The sequence below is a fragment of the Myiozetetes cayanensis genome, unplaced genomic scaffold, assembly GCF_022539395.1.
Source record: "Myiozetetes cayanensis isolate MyiCay16 unplaced genomic scaffold, myiCay2020 scf15, whole genome shotgun sequence".
Lineage (NCBI taxonomy): Eukaryota > Metazoa > Chordata > Aves > Passeriformes > Tyrannidae > Myiozetetes > Myiozetetes cayanensis.
Window position 1 is genome coordinate 16,955,839 of NW_026087159.1, and position 23,383 is coordinate 16,979,221.

Genomic DNA, 23,383 nt, shown 5'->3' on the forward strand with positions numbered 1-23,383 from the left:
TTCTCCATGAATCAGCCCCAGGTTCTGAGGTATTTTAGGAACATCAGCTCTGAGGAGCTGGCCAGGACAAGCCTCTCTACTACAGATGAGCTGCTCTACCAAAAGCCTGCACGGCAGCCTTGGGAAAGCAGGAACACAAGGATAAATGCAGCAGATGAGTCAGGAACTCACAGCTTTGACTCACCACTGCTGGCAGTGAGCTCAACAATTAAGAATAGCCTAGAAATGACCTTAGCTCCTGTTTTTCTAGGATGGTTTGAGGATGTTTGTGCCACAAAGTGCCCAGGCAGGAGGATCTCCTGGTTAATCAGTCTTACAGGTGACATACAAAACTCCTGAGCTTGTTCACTTCCCATGAACACACAGACTGAGGAAGATTCCCTGTCTGCTTCCACTAATTTTTTGCTCAATTACAGCTTTCTTGCTCTTTTTTTTTTTTTTTAATTAAAAATAGCATCTCTGACACACTTTTGAGAGAGACTTTAGCAGGACTTGTATCCCACCATCTGCTCTCACAGTTGCTTGTGTAACCAGTACATGGAAAGGCATCCTCTTCCTTCCTCCCTGCCCCTCTCCTCCTCCTCCACACACTCCATCATTGTGGTGGGTAAAGCTGCTCCGTTGTTCTGGCCAAACTTGGTGCCCTGCTGCCTCCCTCAGCTTGGGAAGGGAATTAAAACAGGGCAAACAGGTAACTCAATAATCCACAAAGTTGATTAACAGGGGAAAAACATCTCACGCAATAAATTCCAAAGTCATGTTTATTTTGGAGGGAAAAACTCCACACTTCTAATACCTGTACTGGTATTGGAGCTGAAAGAGAAATCTGGAGAGAAAAAAAACTTAACAGTCCATGCAGTAAAATGTGAGGATTACAGTTAAATTTAAAATGTGGGTACATTTTTTAATGTATTTATCCCGATTCTGTGATAATGCATCCCTTGGTAATGCCAAGATATCAGGAGCATCAAAGCTATGTGTGCATGGGAGACAAACTGCTTTCCAAGGAAGCCTAAAAGAGAAACTTTGTATTTAATTACCCAGCTAATTATCTGGCTTAATAGCCTGTATATAAAATTTAAATCTAGTTAAAGTTTACATCCCCTCTCAGAAGAAATGATTACAACCTCTACTGAAGCAGCTGAACTCACCAGCATGAGTTTTGATGACAGAGTTGTCTTGCTTAACCTCAGCTTCTTTAATTTTTAGATCTCTCCAACTTCCCATGGCATCCATCCATTTTCCTATGGCAACTCTTTCCAGAGCTGCAGAATCCACTCCTTCAGATTGCTCCTCTGCAGTGAAAAAAAGGCAACTTTGGGTACACCTTGTGAGGAAAGCAGGAGTGCAGAAACGCAAACAATGCTCCACTGCAACAGCTCACTTTGCCCTGGTGAGGGAAAAGAAACCCCAAGCCACAGGAATACACAGATGAGACCAGGGATTTCAGCTAAACAAGCTTTTCTCTCTTAAAATCCCTCCCACTGCTCAGTCCTCATCACCCCACTGAAGCAGGATTCACTGAGAAAATGGGAGCCTGTTCACACACCCCATTTGATCTGTAACGTCACAGTAATCTGCTCTCCCTCCTTCAGCCCCATCAGTTATCTGCAGCCCTTTCTTTTGTGGCCACACGCTCTTGGGAGCTCAGCTGAGCTGTCTCAGGGTACTGATCCAAGTGCAAAATCAGGTGGCACAAGGGAAATGAAAATTCTCTATCAGCCCCTTGTTCTCCAGCTTGTTCCAGTTGGATTGTGTGATCCTTGTGGGTCCCTTCCAACCCAGAACATTCTGGGATTGTGGGAACTCCAGTTCTGTAGGAACTGAGGAGACACGAAGATGTGAAAGCAAAGGGCTGGGAAAAGACAAAACACTTGGAAGGGCTGAGAAGTCCCTGCCAGTGACAGCAAGGTGCACATGGCATGGCCCCAACTCCAAACAGGGAGCACTTCATCTCCCTGCTCTGATTTCAGGGTTCTATCAGCAAATTCCATGGGCTTAGACAAAGGAAATAACATGTCCCTGTGGAAGGAGCAGCATGACAGGCTTTCTGTGGGTTTTACGATTTATATATGCTGCTCTCAGGAAAATATATACCACAGAAAGCAATCAATTCCCCCCCAAAAAATTCTCTGTGAATTATTCCCCGGTTTCTCATTTAACTGGGAGCATTCAGAAGACTCTGATTTTATGAAATATTAACCTGGTAAAGATAAAGAGTGGTAACACTTATTAAAGAAACCTCTGTGTACACAGTAAGGATTACTCCTAGCATGTGTTCCTTGATGTCAGAAATAAGGATTTCAATCGTTAGACATTTAAAGAATCTTTTTATATTTCCAGGGGAAAAAAAAAAGGGATTAAAACATATCATTTGTAAAACTACAAAAATTTTAAGCAAAAAACACAAGTCAGACAGTGCTCAATTATAGGACTGTATCGTGAATTGACAGCAAGACAACGATCACCTCTGTATTCCCATTTTTGAAGCACTGATCTCTAGTGCTGAATTTGTGCTCCGATAAACAGCGTTTACATTCATGGATATGTATTTAACAGCAAAGTTTGGCCTCCACAGTTGGAATTTCAGGCTTAAAAAGTATCTTTAAAGGATTCCTAATGATAATGGTGCCAGTTATTACTGCAGAGTGGAGCAAATCTCAAGTAAAATGTTGGATGGATGAGGGACAGGAGGAACATCTCTACTGGACTTGTCTGAAGCAGGAAAAGAAACAGCTTCCCAATATGAAACCTCAGTCAGTAACTATAATTAACATTATCTATTATATAATATATAATTATGATATATAAAATAGATATTATAATACATAATTAACGTTACATATTGGCATATGCCAGCTGACCAAGCTGAACTGAACAGAACCAGATCACAAAACTAACAGCCAACAGACATTAAAATAAATCTTGTTTACACTACCTTTAAAAACACATTAAAAGTGTTGTAGCTAATCTTTAAAGCTATAAAGTTTATATATGCTGCAAGCTCCCAAACTGAATTAAAAGATTATTCATCTCTACAAGTACTCACAAGATTTACCACGTCAAACTCGGAGAAAAGGAGAATGACAGAGAACCCCACAGAGAGAAAAGAAAACCTATCAGGGCATTTATCCCTCATCTAATGCAGCTTCTTCCCTGCCCAGAGAAGCTGAGGCTGCCCCACCCCTGGGAGTGCTCAGGGCCAGGCTGGGTGGGTAATCCAGCCTTCCTCAGTATTTCAAACCCTGGAGCTTTCCCTTGGAAGACTTCTTTAATGGCCCAGCTACTTTTCAGATGTGGTAACTCAGTCAAGACAACTCGCAGAATTTTTTTTTTTTAAGATGCCAACAGAATTTCAGCATCAGGAGATTACAGAGGGAGGCTTTCCACAGTCACAATCGCTCCACACGGAGCTGCTGGCGAATCCTGGGAGCACAGAGCTGGTCAGCACACCCAGGGTCTGCTCCTCTGCACGGCAGGAACCCTGTGGGCCATCTTCACATGTTCCTGTTGCTGGTTCCAGTCCCCAGAGCACTGCTGGGAGGCTGGGAAAGGAGGTGTCTGGGAGGGAAAGCTCTTCATACCTGCATGACCTTGGCCTGCCAAGCATGACGTGCTTTCCAACACATCTGAGCCCTCCCAATCCTCTGGGGGACAGCAGGAGCCAGATGGTTTGATCTCCTCCTCGCTGAAGGACTCAAAGGTATCTTCTGAATAGTCCAAAGCAGAGCTGCTGTAACTCTGGCTCAGCTCCATCCACCCCTTTGGGTGGCTCCCAGAGCTCCCTGAAGGGACAGTCCCCACGGGGCAACACTGCAAGAAAAAACAACAGCAAACAAGTTGAATTGCTCAGGGAGAGGGGCAGGATTACTTACAGCACAGGGGGCAGATGGAGGGCTGTCACAGCCCAGCTCACACCTCATTTAGCTCCCCCAACAGGGGGATAAAATCACAGCTCAGCCACTGGATCGAGGCAGCACCTTCAAAGTACAAGCTCAGATCCATAGGGTAAGTGCACAGTAACAATCAGCACCAGCCAGGAATCCTGGGCAGCATTCCTTTCAAACCTGCAGTGAATTACAGTAACACTTGGACAGAAGCATTCTTCAAAAAAAAAGAAAAATTAAATGGTAAATCTTTGCTTTCAGATTTTGAGGCCTCTCAGCACTCCAAAACACAAAACCTTGTTCTGCCTAGATTTCTTCTAGAAAATAAAAAACACAACAAGCATGAGCCAGCTGGTGCTCTCCAATGAAGACTCGAGCTCCTAAAGTGAAAAACAGGTAAAGTTCTCCAGATACAAGCTCCAAGCACAAAACAAACCTCAGATGGAAACCTATCATGCTACAGATTTATTTTAAAGCTCTGTTCTTACTTATTTCATCCTTTTTAAATTAGAATAATACCCCTTCTTCCTGGGAACTTAAGGACTTAAATAACTTTGTCCGAAACAATTTTGTCTCAATTTTTTCCCAACTCCCATTAAGCAAGGAGAGTAAATATGTGGGTAACATCCCTCTGGAAAGATGCTGGCAGCAGTCACAGCTCCTCCAGCAGAGAGATGGGAACCCAGTGTGATAATAGGAGGTAGAAGAAGGCACTTTCTATCCTGGACTTGGGGTTTAGGTAGCTTTGGTTTACAGGTGCTGGCCATTTCCCTACTGAACATGCTCTGCTGCCTTTTTTTACCCACCCCATTACTGCCAAAATATTTCTGCACACTCTGTAAAGACCCTGTGCCCCTAAAACAAATTCAGCCCTTCCTTCCCAAGCCTAGACTTCCAAAACTCAGCTGCAGTCCCAAATCTCTAAGTCCAGAGGTTTCCGTTTTTAACGGGGTGCCAAAAACTAAAAGAATTGTTCTGATTTGAACTGGAGATATTAATAAACACTAAGAAGTTCTTTTGTTCCTTACACCACCACTTAGTCAGTGGTCATTATGGTCTGGTGTGCTGAAGAAAACAATAGGAATTGCAAACACAGTGAATTAGTTCTCCAGCCCCCAGCTGACCCAAGTGGCAACTGCACAAGCAGCACAGGGAGGGTTAAGAAGTAAGAAAATTAATTTCAGTGAGTAATAAGACTGGCTGAGCGAGAAATGTTTCATAATATCTCACTCATTTCCACAAGGAAAGCAGCTGTTTGTCAAAATATCAGTAGATAACTGTAATAAACTGTAAGTATATTTATAAGTAGCACATAAAACTATTTACAGAAAATTTCAAACAGTTTTACAACAACTGTAAAGTTCTCTCTGCTGTAACCACTATGTAACCTGGCCTAGTGGAAGGTGTCTCTGCCCATGGCAGGGGGGTTGGAAGGGACCTTAAAGCCCATCCAGTCCCACCCGTGCCATGGTTGGTCCACCAGCCCAGGGTGCTCCAACGTGGCCTGGGACAATTCCAGGGATCCAGGGGCAGCCACAGCTTCTCTGCCCAACGTGTGCCAGGGCCTCCCCACCCTCCCAGCCAGCAATTCCAACATCCCATCTCTCCCTGCCCTCTGGCAGTGGGAAGCCATTCCCTGTGTCCTGTCCCTCCATGCCTTGTCCCCAGTCCCTCTCCAGCTCTCCTGGAGCCCCTTCAGGCCCTGCAAGGGGCTCTCAGGTCTCCCTGGAGCCTTCTCTTCTCCAGGGGAACCCCCCCAGCTCTCCCAGCCTGGCTCCAGAGCAGAGGGATCCAGTCCTGGAGCAGCTCCGGGGCCTCCTCTGGACTCTCTCCAGCAGCTCCGTGTCCGATAACTCCTCATACTCATCCGCGTCCCCGCTCCCCTCACTCCCCGCTCCCCTCACGGGCTCCGAGAGCTGCTCTGCCCCCCTCACCACCTCTGGGACTGCTCCTTACCCAGACCCGGCTCCCCAGGCCGCCAAGGGGCGGGAATGGGGCGGGCTGGGGCAGGAATGGGGCAGGGAATGGGGCGGGGATAGGGCGGAATGGGGGCGGGGATGGGGCGGGAATGGGGAGGGAATGGGGCGGGAATGGGGCGGGGATGGGGCGGGAATGGGGAGGGAATGGGGAGGGAATGGGGCGGGGATAGGGCGGGGATGGGACGGAGACAGGGCGAGGCGATGGGGCAGGCCGGGCTGTCCCGCCCCCGAGGCGGCCGGTCCTGCCTTAAAACATTGCCAGTCTGAGGGAGCTGCACCTCGTCCAGCCCCGGACCCTGCACTTTTAAAAGGACACCGAGGCGCTGAGCGTACCCAGAGGAGCGGGGCAGGGTCTCAAACACTCGGCTGGTGAGGAGCGGCCGAGGGAGCCGGGGGGGTTTAGTCTCCAAAAGAGGAGACTCAACAACACCAGGCACCCCCAAAATTCCTGACCCTCCTTCCAAACCAGGATAAAGAGCACTTTACTGACAGCCTTGGTGCCCAGCAGCCAGCCCAGGGCAGCCCCACAGCTGTGTCCTGGGCTGGGCACGGGGAGAGCAGAACAGGCACTAAATGGGAGCCCTGTGGGATTTCCCAGTGCCTCCACCAGGCCGTCCACATATAAAACATCAGAAATCACTGCAAAAACACGGGTTAAAGGGCTGGCCATGGAGCGTTACAATGACTTTGCTAAAAACATCCAATGCTCCCGGTCAGCTGCAGCTCTGTTTTGCCATTAAGACAGAAAAGCCAAAAGAAACAGTAGGTATTTCTTAAATTACTTTTTCACCATTATTTTTAAATTACTCTTTTACCATTAGGACAGTGTGTCACATCCCATAAGATGAACACAGATGGTTCTCAAGACACTTGTAATTCTTTCTCTTCAAAACAACAGAATCAACTCCCCCCCTCTGTACAACTCTCCCCAGCCCTGACAGGAGGCTGTGGTGAGGTGGGGTCTGGTCTGTTTGCTGTGCCTGCAGTGAGAGGAAAGAGGGAATGACCTTAAACTGAGACGGGGGAGATCCAGATTAGATATTAGAAAACAGATTTTCACTGTTCAGGTGGTCAGGCATTGGAACAGGGAGAGACTCCACCACCCAGGGAGGTCACGGAGTCACCATCCCTGGAGGCATCCAAGAGGCACCTGGATTTGGCACTGGGTGATGTGTTTAGATGTCTAGGGGTTACAGTGGTGGTGCCGGGTTGATGGTTGGACTGGATGACCTTTAGGGTCTCTCCCAACCTCGGTGACCCTGTGATACAGCTGTTGTTAGGCTGGGGATGCTGCCTGAGGCTTGGGGTGCTGGTTGTACTGTGGCTGCACCCTCAGATGTGACACTTCATGGAAATAAAGGGCAAAATGTTTGCATTTCAGGGCATGAAATCTACCTGTGTTTTCAGGTACAATTTCCATCATGATAAAACCAGCTCTTCTGTACCCTGTGATCTTGCTCTAATATTTCAGGTTGGCAATACCACTTTTTCTCTTTTGGTGAGGTTCTTTTTGGCAAGAGAGGCTGATTCTCCAGTTCTAGGAGACGCAGAGTGTGCTGTCTGGCACTTGCAGTCACTGAGGTGTTTTAGCCTGGTAAGCCCCTCATGCTGTATTTGGACTGACTGGCCAAGGTCTCAGCTTGGCAGAAATCTTTAGGACACATCTTGTCTTCTCTCCCATTTGATGAAGTGCAGCCCATGGTTTCAGCAGTGATCTCATGTCTCTTGAAAGAGACAACTCTGTGCTGCATCTATATATGTATGTAATAAAAAGGAAGGTTGGCCAGCATAATGAGATAGATCCCCAGTGCTGCAGGAGAGTAAGGAAATGCACTGATGCAGTGGAGTGGAAAGCCAAGTGGAATAAACAGCTCTGCCTACACATTGTTCAGGTGCTTTAAGATCCAGTTGTTGACTGCTTTCTGCAGTGAGGGCTGCTTGGGGCTGACCCTTTTCTTCTGGCTTGCTACAAGAAATTAAAATAATTCCCTTGTGATAAACATTTCTTTTACATTTTCCATCCATAGCAGTGATCAGAGAGGGATGTGAGTGGAAGGGGCAATTATCTGTGCTGCAGGAGGTGGGAGTCAGCTGCATACCAGGAATATGTAATTAAGGGAGGATAAGTTTAGCTCAGCCAAACCTGCATTGTGTATTAAACCTCCGCAACCCAGAGATTCACCTCCCACTGATGAAGTTCCTTTTTCTTCTCAGGACAGGAGCATTGCAGACCATCTCTCAAGCACACAGGCTGAGCGAGTTCAGCATCTGAGAGGATCTAAGACACAGCCTGACAGATTTCACACCCTGGGTTATAAATGGGGAAATAGGGTTGGGAGAAACATTACATTTTCTTTAAAATTCTAATCAACATACACAGAGAATAACACAGCTCCTCACAGTTCCCACTACAAACCTCCCTGGCAGCTTGTTACTTGATTATTTAGCATTCCCCATTTTTTTTTATTGAAGCAGTTGACATTAGATTATTAGTGACCTGGTTGATATTTGATTATTTTTTTTTTCCCTGGAGTTGTAGGTTCCTGTTCTAGGTCCTTTTTAAAATTCATCCTTTTAGAGCATGGAAAAATATATTGTTCCACCAAGTTTATTTCTCTGATATTTATTCAGTGCAGAGTGTCAAAGGCTTTTGATTCGAAGCCCAGGACACAGACAAGTCTTTTCACTGGTCTTCCCTAAAACAGGACATTTTATCACTTGCTGGTGTCTGGGAAGTTAATATGTTGGAACAGCATAATTATTTGAAGGAATATTTGTTTTTAAAGGATTTGTGGGAGATATTAGATGGCTCAACCCAGTTGTGTCACAAGGTATTAAGGTTTCTGTCTGCTAATGTCATGGAGTTGGGCCTGTATAGAGCCATAAATAATATTGTGGGAGAAGCAGTGACAGACTTTTACTCCAGGTCGTCTCTTTATCATGTGTTGTATTAAATGTCAGCACAATCCTTGAATTCCTTGGTGTGGGGAAATGCTTTTTGATGTCTCCTTCTATTAAAGCTGGAATATCCCTGTTAACCAGAGGGCTCCATGGAAATCAGACTTGCAAGGTGTGTTTCTCAAATAATCATCATCTCCTTAATGTTGCCAGCAGAACTAATTGGGCTGTCACAACGAGGTTTGGTGTTCAGGCAGGGAATTATGATGGAATTAAGCTTGTTCTGATGGGGGGGAGGTTCAAGTGACTCATTAATGAGATGCTCATTTCATTATCCTGTAGGAAAAGGCAGTTTGAGGTTATATTTTTTTAAAAAAACCTGTAAATATGAAGGACAAATGCAAGAACTCTTATAATAAAGTTTGAAAACAAGTTCAAGATACACTAAAGGTTTTCCTCTTTATGGGCACAGGCATTGAAAGTACTGCCAAGGAACACCTGGACACCATAAATCATGGATGAGAGTGCAGAGGTTGAAAAGACTACAAAGGAAAGGCTTTGGAAATGCAGCATCCCGAGAAGTTACTGTTTGAGGCCTGCTGTATTTAAAATGGCCATTTTACCTTCCCTTAATTCACATCTCTAATGAGAAAATGGATGGATGTTTGCCTAAAGTTGCTGGAGACTGGCAGGTGTCCATGGCAGAGCAGAGCTCTGCAGACAAAGGGAATGGGAGAAGTGTCCACGGAGCTTCAGACAGCAAAAAATATGTATATTCATAGACGGCTGTTGTTAATTATGCTTTGGTTGGTGTAGGAAACCACAATTAGCTCGACTACACTCTGCCTTCCTAATTTTGCCTTGTACTTTCAGCTGGATAAATCTCCTTCCTCTCCTGAGTCCTAACGGGGTGAGAAAGAGCAAATCTCAATCTTCCCACGTTGGTGCCTTTCAGAACAAGCTGCAGGCTTCCTGGTGAGTCCTCTCTCCTTCCAGGAGCAAGAATTTCAGTAACCTGGTGGGAAAACATCTGAAAATGCAATGAAGTTCCATTAGGTAGCATTATCAAATATCTATTCCCATGGATATGTTTCCATTTATGTGGAAGCATCTGAACTCCTCACCAGAGACACCTGGGCTGGGACTGAATCTCTAAATCCCATCTTTCACAACAGTCCTGATCCTTTGGGTCTGAATAAATCCAGTGCTGCTTTTAACAGTAATCTGAGCCCAGGAACATTCCCAGATCTTGCCCTAAGGGACACAAAAAGGTGTTGGGTCTTTAATTTTGGATCCTTGTGGATGTGTTTGCATCAGTTCATTTGCACTTCTCCCTATGCAATGTTATTGTTGGTGCTTTAAATAGCTGGATAGTGGAGACCAGTGGTTTATCCCTGTGCTTCCAAGGAACAATGCATTCCCTTAGATGGACAGCTTGTGGGCTTTTTTGCTGAACGTCACCTTAATTCAGGTGAAAGAGGAGAAGTCGGAAAGCTGCAGAGTCAACGCTTGAGATTTTCTTCATTTTCTTCTCTCCTTTTATTATTTTTGCTTTAGTGATTTCCCTGGGGGCCATCCCGCTGAATTCCCAGTGGGTTGCTGTGGGGAGAGCTTTCAAAGGGAATGGCAAAGGCTCTTGCCAGATCAATACTAGACTTATCAATCAGTTTTCCTTGGTAATAAGTTGACTCTTCTGGGAGTCTTTAAGAATGTACTTCAAACTGCTGAGTTATTTTGACAGTTCAGAAAATGCTTTAATTTCAAAACTGCAGCTTTTCATATTGACCCTGTGTTTAACCCATCCTGTTGTGAAAACACAGGGTTTATTTGTTCCTCAGAGAGTTTTTGGGATCCTAGGCATTGCAGGATTGAAGTGCCCTGCACATGCTGGAGGTCACATTAGCAAGGCTTTTTCTGTTTTCCTTCTAATTCTTTATTGGGGGAATATTATTTCTGCTGGAGAAGGTGGAGTGGGTTTGTAGTTTGTTCAGAGGACCTTTTGTTTCTGAGCAATCTCATGGTCCTGGAGAAAGAACCATCAGTGTTGCTCTGAGCATTTCCTTACTGGTAAGGAGGGGAGTTGGTTTGGGTGATTGTATTTTTGGAGGAAAAACTCCTTATTTTCTGGGACTGTTTGAGAACTCCGAAAATAAACACTAATCTGAAGTTTGCCAACAGGTTTTTGTACCACTTGCCTCTGTGTGTAGGTGTTTGAGGACTTCCATGTCCTATCTGAGACAGATCTCAATAAATAATCCCCTCTATAACCCGAAATAGTGATTTGCACTGTAGTCAAGGTGTCCTTATCTTAACAACAACTATCTTGAAACATGGCTGGTGCCTCCAACTCCTATGGGACATCAGGTAGCTGAAGGCAACCAGATAAACCACTCTGTGCTTTCTGGAACACTCCTCAAGACTCTGAGCTGAATAATGCTGCAACTATTGAGTAAATTTATCATTCCCTCTTTACAGAGGTTATAGAGAAACAACCATTGTAGAAGTGTTAACTCTGAAGTCCCACTAATATAACAGCCCTCATGCGTGGATTTGGTGGGTTTTTTGTTGTTCTCCGATTATTTACGGTTTTGAAAAGTTCCTGTTAAAAATACAAGCATGCATGTGCCTCAAATGTCCTTAAAAACCAATGAAATGTGTGTGTGGGAACACATTTTGCACTGCATTATTTTGAAGAATATTAAAAACACTGATTACTCTCCAGAGACAGGTGAACTAAGGATTAGTGCTGCCACACCATAGGTAAGGAAGCAGAGGCATAAAGAGCAAATGACTCTTTTAAGGTCACACAGAGTGACAGCCAAGATTCCTGGGTTCAATCCTTGCTGTGACAAGATGCATCTTGTTATTCGTTATCTTTTTCATTATTAATCTTTGATAAGGAAAACATTGCCTAATTGTCTCTGTTCTCATTCGCAGTGAATCACCATTTCACAGCACCCTCAAGTTCAAGCTCAGAACTTTATGTCCTTTTTTTTTCCACCCCAAGTTTATTAAGCTCACTGATGGATATTTATGAAATAATTATGCCCCATTTGAGCTGCTGAGCCACCCACAGAGGGAGAAGATTGACAGCAGGAAGCTGACAGTGGGTTTGGCAGACAGGTTAAGTGATGCCATGCCCAGGGGACTGCCAGTGTCTGTGCATGAGAGAGGGTTTTCAGCATTCAGAGGATCTCACAGATCCTGTCAAATGCAGTTAATGTCTCCTCCTGGGAACTACAGAGATGGATTCCCTCTCTGCTTTAGATGCTTGGGCATAGCCATGCTCATAACCCTTTCCATTTGATAGCAGGTTGATCTTTGCTGTCAGAGCTCGGAGATGGAGGGCTCTGGATAATGAAGATGGAAGGGGGAATCAAAGCCAGGCTTTTTGGGGCTGATACATTCACCTGAAGGCTCCAGCTCTGCTTGGGGCTGTGGAGGAAGATTAGAGACTGATTCCTTTTGACTCCATCCACAGGCATGAGCCAGATTTCCTGATCAGTGTGGTCCCAACCAGCTCCACAAGCGCCGCTGAACCTTCCTGAGCTGCTTCAGGCAGCTGAAGGATCAGAAAGGCACTGAAACCACGGCCTTGGCTCAGCCCTGGCACGTCCTCTGCAGTAAATCGTTCTATCCCGTGCCACTAGACCAAGTCTCCAGCAGAAAATGAACTTGATGATCTGATTCTAATTAGTTTCTTGATTTAATGGCAGTAATTTTACTTTCCTGATGGTTGTCATTGCCCCAGCTAGCAGCAATAATAGACTTGGTTTCCTTAAAGGCCCATTTACAGTGCATCCTCTGCTGAATCTTAAGCAATAACAAGCAGAAGCCCATATTTATTTCAAAATTATGGTACTTAGATGGTTAAAAATGTCAGGTTCTCTTGCCTCAGGTTGATGACTGGGAATTGCCAGTATAAGAAAATGAACAGTCATAAAGTTAAAATATAGTTTGAATTGATCCCATTGCATCCTAAGATGATCTTTTTCTCTCTCACTGCTGATTTAAACACCTGGAAGTGAAAGTCTTCATAAAATTAGGAACAGGCAAACAAAATCTCTTAGGAAATGAAACAGCACATGTAAAAACACGTGATGTTTTTACCCCAGCATAAAACCAGAGTGACTCCCTAGAAGAGAATTAAAAACAACTGCAACAAATGGACCCATCTTCTTAATACCCTAATGGGTGAAGTGTCTTTAAAGTATCCTTCAGTTTGGGTTACTTGAACCAAATGTGCTTCCAAAAATGACACTTCAGCGAGACAGCTATAAAAACTTGTAGGCTGAGTTATTTTCTATTTAAAGTCCTATAAATTTAGCTTCCCACAAGTAGATTACAATCGGATTTGGTGTCTTCACTTTTATACGCCTAGCGACTGGCACAGTCCAAGGCTGGATTCAGCTGGGGCAAGTTGTCTACCCACAAGCACTGAAGGTTTGGGCTGGTTGTCAGCCCCTTGTCAAGCTTTATTCACTTCATTAAGAGTATATATACATATATATATATATATATATATCTCTACATCTGCCCTGCTTTGCCCTGTATCAAAGGGAATTTTCCAGTGTTATTTCTTGCACCTATTTACCTTTATACATTTTCCAAAGCAAGGAACACTTCCAGCTCTGAGGCCTTGAGCTTTCAAATTCCCCATTCACAGAACACCTGCTGACTCTTGTGATAACTCAGAAGACTCTGCTCCATTGTTCCTGAAGTTTGAAAAGCAAAGTCCATTTATAGTCCTGTCTGTTATGAATAATAATGATAATATAGACTCTGATCCACTGCATTCTTATTTATGTGTGAAGCTGTATCCATATGTATAGTCCCTTGGACATAGTTTATAAAACAAGGGTCAAATTGAGCCAACGTTGCATTTTGTGTGTTTATCATTAAATATTTAAAGCAAAATAGTTGTAAAAATAGATGGAAGATGCATTTTGAATGAAGGTTGTAAGGAAAATATGTAAGTGGGGAAAACACACTGGAATGTGCTGATGGTTTTAATTTAAAAATGAAATGTAAAGATGTATTTCTATTCTATGAGGAATTTGGGCCTAAATTTTGTGAAAGATTCACAAATTCTGAACGTCTAGATCAGAGATACATATAATTTGTAAGGGGAAAATTTTATTTCTCTGCTCTAACCAGCCCAAGTGTCTCTAACAAATGTGTTACTCTGAAGTGCAGATCAGAAAAACAACAAAGAACAAATCATAGTCAGAGCAGAGACCAAGATATTAAAACCATAATTCAGCCCCCAAGTTGACAGAGTGAGATGAGGCAGTGAAACTGTGGCCCCATTAGCATGTAACAGGAGATGTTATGTGTGTTTAAATGTATTCTGCCTGAATAAAATTGCTTGTCCTTGCAGCAGGGGTTATCACTTTGGTCCTTGGCAGCACTGGGGAACGTTAAACACAAGAGTAAGCTCGTGTCTAAAACTAAAAAGTCTGGATAAGATGACCTTGATCTAGGCTGGGAGAGTCCCAGGAGTTCCAGGAGCTTTATTAAAACTTAAAAGCTGGGCTGTTATTTAAATTTTATTCTTTTCCTCCCCAAATAAATGAAATATTGGCAGAATCTCTTGGGTGATGTGCCAGCTGAGGCTGTGTCCATCACCCTTGTGTGGATCCCTCTGAGGTACCAATCCAGTGGCTGCTGCCCATGGAAGGACAGGCCAAGGTGTTTTCCATCAGAACTGATTTCACAGACCCACAGAATCCCAGGATATGCTGAGTTGGAAGGGACCCACAAGGATCATCCAGTCCAACCCTCAGCCCTGCACAGGCCCAGCCCCAAGAGTCACCCCCTGTGCTCCAGAGGATCATCCAAACCCTCCTGGAGCTCTGGCAGCCTTGAGGAGCCTGTTCAGTTCCCAACCACCCTCTGGGGGAAGAACCTTTCCCTGAGATCCACCTGAGCCTGCCCTGACACAGCTCCAGCCATTCCCTGGGGGCTGTCCCTGTCACACAGAGCAGAGCTCAGTCCTGCCCCTCCTCTGCCTCTGCCCAGGATGTTGTGACTGCAGGTAGGTCTCCCCTCAGTCTCCTCTGCTCCAGCTGAACACACCAAATACCCTCAGTGTCCTCACATGGCCCCTCCAGACCTTCCCCATCCTCGTGGCCTCCTTTGGACACTCTCCAATGGCTCAATCTCTCCCTTCCATTGTGTCCCCCCAAACTGCCCCAAAGTTGAGGTGAGGCCTCAGGGCAGAGCAGAGTGGGACAATCCCCTCCCTGCTGCCCCAGGACAGGGATGTCCCTCCTGGCTGCCAGGGCACTGCTGACTCAGGGCCCGCTGGCACCCACCAGCACCCCCAGGGCCCTTTCCCGGCACTGCTTCCCAGCCTCTCATTCCCAGTGTGTCCATCCATCCGTGGTTGCCCCATCCCAGGGCAGAATCTGGCCCTTCCCCTGTTGAACTTCCCGTGGTTGGTGATTCCCAGCCCTGGGATCTGTAAGGTTTCCCTGCAGGGCCTCCCTGCCCGCCAGGGACTCCCCAGCCCCGCCCAGGTTTGGATCTCTATGGTGCTCAGAGGGTGTCCCAGCCACACAACCACCGTGCTGGGAAGAGACCTTCAGCAGTCCTGCAAGAGATCATCCAGTCCAGGAACATTTCAGTCATCTCCTTCTTTGCTCTAAGGCTTTTTTACAGAACTCCTGGTGTCCAGAGCCCCTGGCTTTGGGCTGGCACAGCTGCTGCCCACTCCAGACTGGGTCTGATAACAAATGCAGAATATCCTGACTCCCTCCAGCCATGCCAACAACTTCCAGCCCTAATTCAACCTTCCCTTTCTGTCTTCAAACAAGTATTTTTGCCAAGTCACTGTGAACACCTTCTACTTGGTGTACAGATGGAAATAATCCAAGAATTTCAGATTTTCACTCGTTTTCAGTACTAGGATTTTTACCAAAATGACGTGGCACGTTGGACTGTGGGGAACCTTTCTTCTTGTTGCAGTTACAGCCACTGCTCCGGAGCACAGGTGAGATATGCTGTTTTTTCCTGGGTTTCCCTGTGGGTTGTCAGGTGCGGGGAGATATTCCCACAGGCACAGCTGGCAATTGTGATCTTTGCAGCCATCCCAAAACCACTTGCCCTGTAATTCCTTCCTGACCTAAGTGATCCTCTCAGACCCCATACCACTGTTGCAGTAATAGAGTCAGTGTTACTACTACAAAGAAACACATTTTAGGATCTTTTATTTATAAAAAATGCACCCATGGAGTCACAGCAAGTACCAAACCAAGTGTTGCTTGTGGACAGAGCTGCCAATGGCTTCAGCTGCCTCTTCATTATTCAGCCTGCACATTTGTTGTTCTGGTTTTTATAAAGAGAAAGTATTACCAGTGTCTTGAGAGCCATCTGTGTTCACCTTCTGGGATATAACACACTGTCCTAATGGTTGAAAAAAAAAAAAAGTGTCATTTAAAAATGACCTACTGTTTCTCTTGGCTTTTCTGTTGTGCTCAGTGTCCTGGTTTGTCATGAGGCTCAGGAATTTTGGGGTGCCTGGGACACTGGTGTAGAAGAGGTGTAGGAGGAAAGACAGTCGTGTCAGGCTATTCCAGAATACCTGGGTCAGCCTTGGGGCTAAAAAAGGCAACTGCCTGAAGTCTTAGAGCCAGTGGAAGCATAAAGAGATTATGTCCTAGTGCAAGGTCTGCAACAGTCACACCTAAAGCCACCTGGGATTGTGAGAGGGAGATGAAGGGAATTTTCCCAGTTAAGGAGAAGTCAGTAAGAGAATATGATTTACAGTGCTGCCCACTCTGCTCCTCATCCCGTCCTCTGCTCACAGGACACCTCTCCATCAATCAGAGTTACTCCCTGTGTACAGGAGAAAGTCCGTGTTTGAAAGCCAGAATCAGTTCTCAGCTGTCTTTTACAGCTTCCTAAAGTAAAAAAGCCCAGATCTGAACAACCCCAGATTTTGTCACAGCCAATTTTTAATGCCGAGACTTCAATCCATGTGTATTTATTAACTACAATATATCAGCAATGTTTTAATTGTAAGCATACCTTCTCCTGCCACTGCATTTCTGAGAGGAAGGAAAACAGGGCTATCAGAGCGCTTTTGGAGCTTTAATCATCCTGCTTCCCACCCAGAGTGTTAAATTTGGTTACATAAAGATCTCTGGCCCTGCTTCTCTCCGTGCTTCATCTCTGTCTGTCTCTAGATGGATGCTCAGAGGAGTTGGTGAGTGATTTACTCAGTAAAGTGTGCATTTAAGGCTTCAGTTGCTTCTCTTAGGTAGAGCCCCCTCATCCTGCATCTCACAGTCCCTGAAAAGCAACAGGAAACTGCAGATGGAAAATGTAGTCCTTGAGAACGTGCTTTTTTAGTCCCAGATTTTCCACGTTGTTGTAATGTTTTAAATTGGCAGGAACACGGTCGAGTTAATGAGTGTAATTAATCAAAAAGATAATGAAGCATTAGGCCTGGAGCTGGCCCTGACCTGTGTGTGCTGCAGCTTCACCAGCCAACAACAACACAAAAGTGGATGGGATGAAGGTTAAATACCAGGTGCCTGCAGTGAATTTATCCAAGCTACATTAAACCATTTAGGCTTGGGTGAAGCCATGTTATCTCACCTTTGGGGGGCACAGACAGTGCCTCTAGTGCAGCTGAAAGGTGGCAGCTTAGAATCTCAGAACCACAGACTGGTTTGAGTTGGAAGGGACATTAAAGATCATCTTCTTCCAACCCTGGACACCTTCCACTATCCCAGGATGCTCCAAGCCCCATCCAACTCGGCCTTGGACACTTCCAGGGATGGGGAACTCCTGTAACTTGATGGTGTTGCTGCCCCTGCTGGTATTTGGACTGAACCTCTCAGCACAGATCTGGAGACCTTGTTTAAAAGAAACTTGAGTATATAAGAAAGGTATTAAGTTATTAGAGAGAGTTCAAAGGAGGGCAATGAAGATGGTGAAGGGCCTTGAGGGGAAGTTGTGTGAGGACACTGAGGGCACTTGGTGTGTTCAGACTGAGACCTCCCTGCAGTCACAACTGCCTGGGCAGGGGCAGAGGAGGGGCAGGACTGAGCTCTGCTCTGGGTGACAGGGACAGCCCCCAGGGAATGGCTGGAGCTGTGTCAGGGCAGGCTCAGGGTGGATCTCAGGGAAAGGTTCTTCCCCCAGAGGGTGGTTGGCACTGAACAGGCTCCCCAGGGCAGTGGGCACAGCCCCAAGGCTGCCAGAGCTCCAGGAGGGTTTGGAGGATCCTCTGGGGCACAGGGGGTGACTCTTGGGGCTGGGCCTGTGCAGGGCTGAGGGTTGGACTGGGTGATCCTTGTGGGTCCCTTCCAGCTCAGCACATTCTGTGACCCTGTGAGTGTTGAGGCCCAACCCAGACAAACTCGTGGAGCATCCCATGGAGATCCTTGTCCTGCCTGGAACAGCCACACTGGGCAGTGACACTGTGTGGTGACATGAAGTGGGAAAAGCAGTATCCCTGTGCCTTCTGCCCCTTCCCTTTCCACTCACCTTCCCATATGTCAGAGGGCTTTGTGTTTGACATCTACTCTGAATCACCTTCTCCCTAAACCACTGATTTCCCCCTCCTGACTGAAGCTGCCCCTGGCAGAGAAACCTCTCCAAGCTGTCATCCTTCCAAAGAAACTTCCAAAGAAACTGCAGGCCAAGCAGTGCTGTGAGCCCTGTGAAACTGAGCCTGCCTCTGCTTTTTTTAATGGATGGATCATAATGCTGGGAGGGTTCTGTTCAGCCACCTGAAAACGTTCAGCAAGAGCAGCTTCAGCATTTGGTTTCTTGATCCATTAACAGAAGAAAACCTGCCCTGGCTCCCTCAGATGGCTGGTGCTGTTGGGATGATGGTTGTGCAGGGAGAAGATGCTCCAGAGCATTGTTATCACAGTGAAATATGGGAGGTTGTGCTGGTGTTAGGGATTATTTTTATTTATTTACCAGTAAGAATTATTAGCATTAGCTGTGCTTTCCACAGAGAAAGAATTCCATGCTCATTGTGATAAACCTGAAGCAATTGTTTTAAATAACAGACTGGACCTGCAATTAGGAGAGGGAGAATCCATTATAAGCTTTTTAATTGCTCAGGCACTGAGGAGAGACAAAAAAGGTTGCTGTTCATCACAGTGGTTTTACAGCACATCGCTGCTTTCTTTGCCTGGGATTTGTCATCCTGATGATTTAAGCTTCCTTTTTAAGCAAAATTTCTCTCTAATTCAACATACGCACTTGGGAGATTTGAGCCCCTGGGCTAGTTGATAATGTGATTGCAGATGTTTGCTTTCTCAAACAGATTACTGAGGTAGCTGAATGTGATATTGAGATTTAGCAGTTGTTATTAGGACTTGCCTTCCAGCAGGCCTGGGATGGGAATTTCGCTTTAATCACTGCAAGTTAAGAGTTATGAGGTTCAGATAAAATAACTGTTTGCAATTATGTGGCTGGAGCCTCCTGAGAGATCTAAAATTCACCTCAGACTGTTATTCAGCAAACAAGCTCTTAACTTGCCTGGCAGGATCCTTCTCTGCAGGAGCTCAGGTGCTCCAGCAGCATTTTGCTGGCCCAGGAGAAGTGAAGAGCCCAGGCTGGACAGGGCTTGGAGCAGCCTGGGCCAGTGGAAAATGTCCCTGCCCATGGCAGGGGGTGGGACCAGATGGGCTTTAAGGTCCTTCCAAGCCAAAGCATTCCAGGACTCTGCAATCCTGTGGTCTATGCAGAGGTGAGGGGGATGTGTGACCCTTCCAGGCCCTGCTCACCATCAAGTGTCAAGGAATCATCTGATTACATTTTTCCAGACCAGCTTCCTCATTTTTGTCCTCCTTTCCTTACTCCTTTCCACCCTGTTCCATGACATAATGGTTGGAACAGGGTTTCTGTTGGATAGGGGTGGCAAGATCAGGTTCTGAGTGTCTTGGCCTTGTCATTCCACTGCAAGTGATTTACTACCAGTTGTTCTTGTGGTGTCTGAACAAGTGCATGTTCTGTGGTGGAGACAGAGCCAAGAAATGCAGAGTATTTCACTATGGAAGAATTCCAGGAGCTCTTACCAAGGGATTTAAAATGATTTTACTATAAAATGTTAATTAATTCAACTTCCTAGATGGCCATTTGCCTGAATGGGGAGTAGGTACAGAAAAAAACACCTTGCCCAGGGTCATTTAGACAGAACAGACAGAAGCAGAAGTCAATGATCCAATGATTTTAGAAAGACTTAGTACTTTTTGGGAAAAATAAATTTGATTGGGTTAATGAATAAAAAACATCCTGAGGGGAGATGAAGCGTCATCACCCAGAGCAAGTAAAGTGTCTATCAAACATTTCAACACCTGTAAAACTGGGATGATTTTCCTTGTGTTTGTGCTAGCTGTCATTATCACAGGCCACCAAGAACTGGGGGTTTCTCTATTGCTATGTGTTCAGCTCACAAGGAGCTCTCAGCATCATCCAAGACAGGTCACAATAACAGTGGTAGATCTGAGTCTAGAAAATTAGGCTTAATCACAATTTCCAAAGTTAAGATCTACATCCAGCTCCTTTGAGCTCCTGAAAAGGTTTCAGTTTTGGAAAGGCTGCGTTTTTCCTTGCCGGCAAACAACGCACTCTCTCCAGGTGATGAAGCCATTTCCCATCCTGTCTCTCCAGCAGAAGTGCACAAGCTACAGCTTGACTGGAACATGAAGAAGAGGAAAGCTACCTTTCCTGCCAGAGCTGTCCCTGCTCAGCACAGCACTGCTCTCCCAGCAGAGCTTGCCACTGCTGGGCCCTGTCCTTGCTCCACCAAGCTGGGGCAGATTTCTCTGGTTTTCCCTCTGGTCCCGGGGCTGAGAGCTGGGTGGGTCTGGCTCTCTCCTGCTGGTGCCTGGGAGGATGCTCTGACTGTCAGATCAGGCTCCACCTGAGCAGGATGGTAAATGCTGAAAAAGCACTAATGACCACCCCCCATCTGGAATTAACACCCCTGGAGATCAAGAGTGTAAGCAACACCCTCACCCTCATTACAATTCACATTTTCTTCATATAAAACAGTGAAAAGTGAAGTCCACTCTCTGCTGACCTGTGGGAAATGGGAGAGACCTACAGCCACATTCCTGGGAAGAAGCAGAGAGCACAGTGTATCCTTCAGCTCCATAGACTGGGAGCTCTCTAATTCCATCAGCATTTTAGATGAACTCTGGAGCTTTCCTAGACTTGCATTCCTGCATGTCAATGCCAAAATATCTTCGGTTTTCAGCTCACCTCTGGCAAGCAAAGCACCAGGGAGCAGAGGCCCCACTTAGAATAGATTGAATTCCAGCCACAAAGAAACCTCATTTGGATGCTTCTTGCAGGAGACACTGTGCTGTGTTTCCTCAAACCCCAGAGCAGGAGTAAAACTGAAATTACTGAGGCAAACAGCTCAGGGAGTTTCAAACGAGGATTAGATAATTATATGAACAAGAATAGGGAGGATAAAAAGATAAGGGCTATCGAGTTGCCTGTATCTGCTTATAAATTCATCAGCAGGATACAGGGAAGGGAGAAATCCCATCAGCATTGCCATCAGGGAGGAGATCTCTGCATGAGCTGCATTGTCTTGCAGCAGTGACTTTGGATGTATCTCTGGGTTGCTAAGTAGAGGTGTTTAAAGAGCCCTTGTTTTGCAGTAGATGCTTGTTTGGCTCTTTCTGACATCCAGATCCCTTTGTTGTGCCTCAAATAGCTCAACACCGTGGAATGCCTGTTCCCTATGAAACAAGGAGTGTGTTGCTGATCATCTGGGACTCAGCTGAGCTCAGAATAGATCATTACTCATATTTTAAAGTTCTGCCTAATATATAGTAATCATTCCCTTCCACAGGGGGAAAAGGAACCAGAACCCTTCAGAGCTGTACAAGTGTTACCTGGGCTATGGAATCTGAGGAAAGAGTTTAGTTTTTTGGTTTATCTTACCCTGAGTGCTTAACCTGGTGAAGTATCAGCTGTTCTGAGGGGGGCAAAGGGCTGCTCACAGCAAAATACCTGGGCTCTTGGATCAGCTTCCAGAGGTTTCCCTGTTCTTGCTCTGGCTCTGGGAAGCCAAGGCAGGCTGGATGTGTGAGTGCAGCCTGAGTTCACTGGCACACAGCTCTGCCCTGCACAGCTCCCCTCCCCTCGTGCCCAGCTGCCTTTACCCCAGCTCTGCTCCCTAGAGTTGTGCCAGCCCAGCTCCTTTTGGGACCGAGCTGGAACCAAGCTCAGCATCTTTTTGGGATGTTCCCCACAGGGTTCTGCTTTCCTCCCCAAAGTGCCAGCTCATACTGCACCAGCTCTGTACCTTTCTGGCACTTCATAGGATGCCCCTGAGGTTGGTGAGAGCCTTAAAATGCCAAAATATTCTCCTTCTTCCTAAAACAGAGATCCTTTCCCCATAGACAGGGGATCCATTTCCATCGAGCTGTGTCACTGCAGGATTCCTGACACACAGATGAGCAGTTCTGATGCTGCAGCAGAAAGCAGCAGTTCCCAGGCACACTCCAGCGACAATGACATTGTTCCCTCTGTGTTTAGTGAAGTGACAGGGAGGGCATAACCCAGAGGAAAGACTATAGATAAATCTGTACCTAAATTACCACCAAAGAGCTTCTCTCTCACTCTTTCTCTCATTTCATACACCATCGACCCATATTCCCAGGAAACCATCTTCTAATGGAAAGGAAAGATTTCCTCCTAGACAAGGGGAAAAGAAATGAAAAGATTATTTGCTTGGACAGATCATCTGGAGTGGGGAAATCAGCTGGGATTGTTTATTCCATGGAAGAAGCAGGAGCAATGATGACAAAAAAATCACTTATAACCCAGGAGAAATATCACAGCCTGCTTGGCAAAACACTCCTGTCCATGTGGGACCTCTGCTGAGATATTCTGTGGTTGTGACACTGAAATAAGTGTGTTTGACTGTGAGATAGCCAACTCTGGGAGCACCCAGGGGAACTTGGGCAAATATCAGGGCTGCTGGAGAGGCATCTTTGCTCCTGGACCTTCTGTGATTGAAGCTGGAGTAGCTGTGTGTGATTTATCCCTGTGTATGATTTCTTGGTGCCAAGTATTTCCTTTCCCTGTGACAGGGGCTGCTGGAATTTGCCCTTCACCATCTTCCCAGCACTCCCAAGCACCCCAGGCTGGTGTGACTGGTTTTCTCAGCAGTGCACTGACATTTCTCTCCAGGACAGCCTTAGAGGAAAAGTGGGATATGAGTTTAAATGAACTCATTTCCAGCAGCACCTGCAGAAATGATGGCTGAGCAGGCAGGGAGGGAATTTCCACAGGAGCTGGGATCAGCCCCAGGGAGGTCACAGAGGGTGCTGTACAACCCTCTGGAATTGTTCCTGGAAATGCAGGCCACTGATGTGATCCTGCTGTTATCTGCACCCTCAGTATTTTGCAAGTGAGAGGGTTATAATCCATCTTCCCTTTTAATGTAGTTAAATGTTATAGCTATAGTTGTAATCTGTCCTCAGTTTTACCATGACATTGTATCTGAGCAGAGATGAATCATTTCACTCTCCATCATAGCTGAGCCTCTTCCAGGTTTGGACTAAGGGGACATTAAAATGTCAATATCTGTGTGAATTGATTGCTCCTGGCAGAGATCCTGTTTCCAAA

At 45.8% G+C, this 23,383-nt stretch overlaps 1 protein-coding gene across 6 annotated transcripts in view; it reads right to left on the minus strand.

Annotated features, from left to right (window-relative positions):
* The window catches only part of CUNH8orf48 (chromosome unknown C8orf48 homolog), a 46,195-nt gene extending 40,314 nt beyond the window's left edge, over positions 1-5,881 (minus strand). For 4 of the 6 annotated variants that reach the window (XR_007628317.1, XR_007628315.1, XR_007628316.1 and 1 more), the window contains exons 1-2: positions 3,585-5,717; positions 1,152-1,295 (exon numbers count right to left, since the gene is read on the minus strand). Coding sequence is in view for 2 of the 6 variants with exons in the window: in XM_050310651.1 (XP_050166608.1) it covers positions 1,152-1,295; positions 3,585-3,756 (316 nt within the window). In the remaining 4 variants the exon portion in view is untranslated. Of the gene's footprint in view, positions 1-1,151; positions 1,296-3,584; positions 5,726-5,843 lie in introns of those variants that run through there. The other 2 variants (XM_050310651.1, XM_050310652.1) reach the window with 2 other exon arrangements.
* Between the last annotated feature and the right edge of the window lie 17,502 nt (positions 5,882-23,383).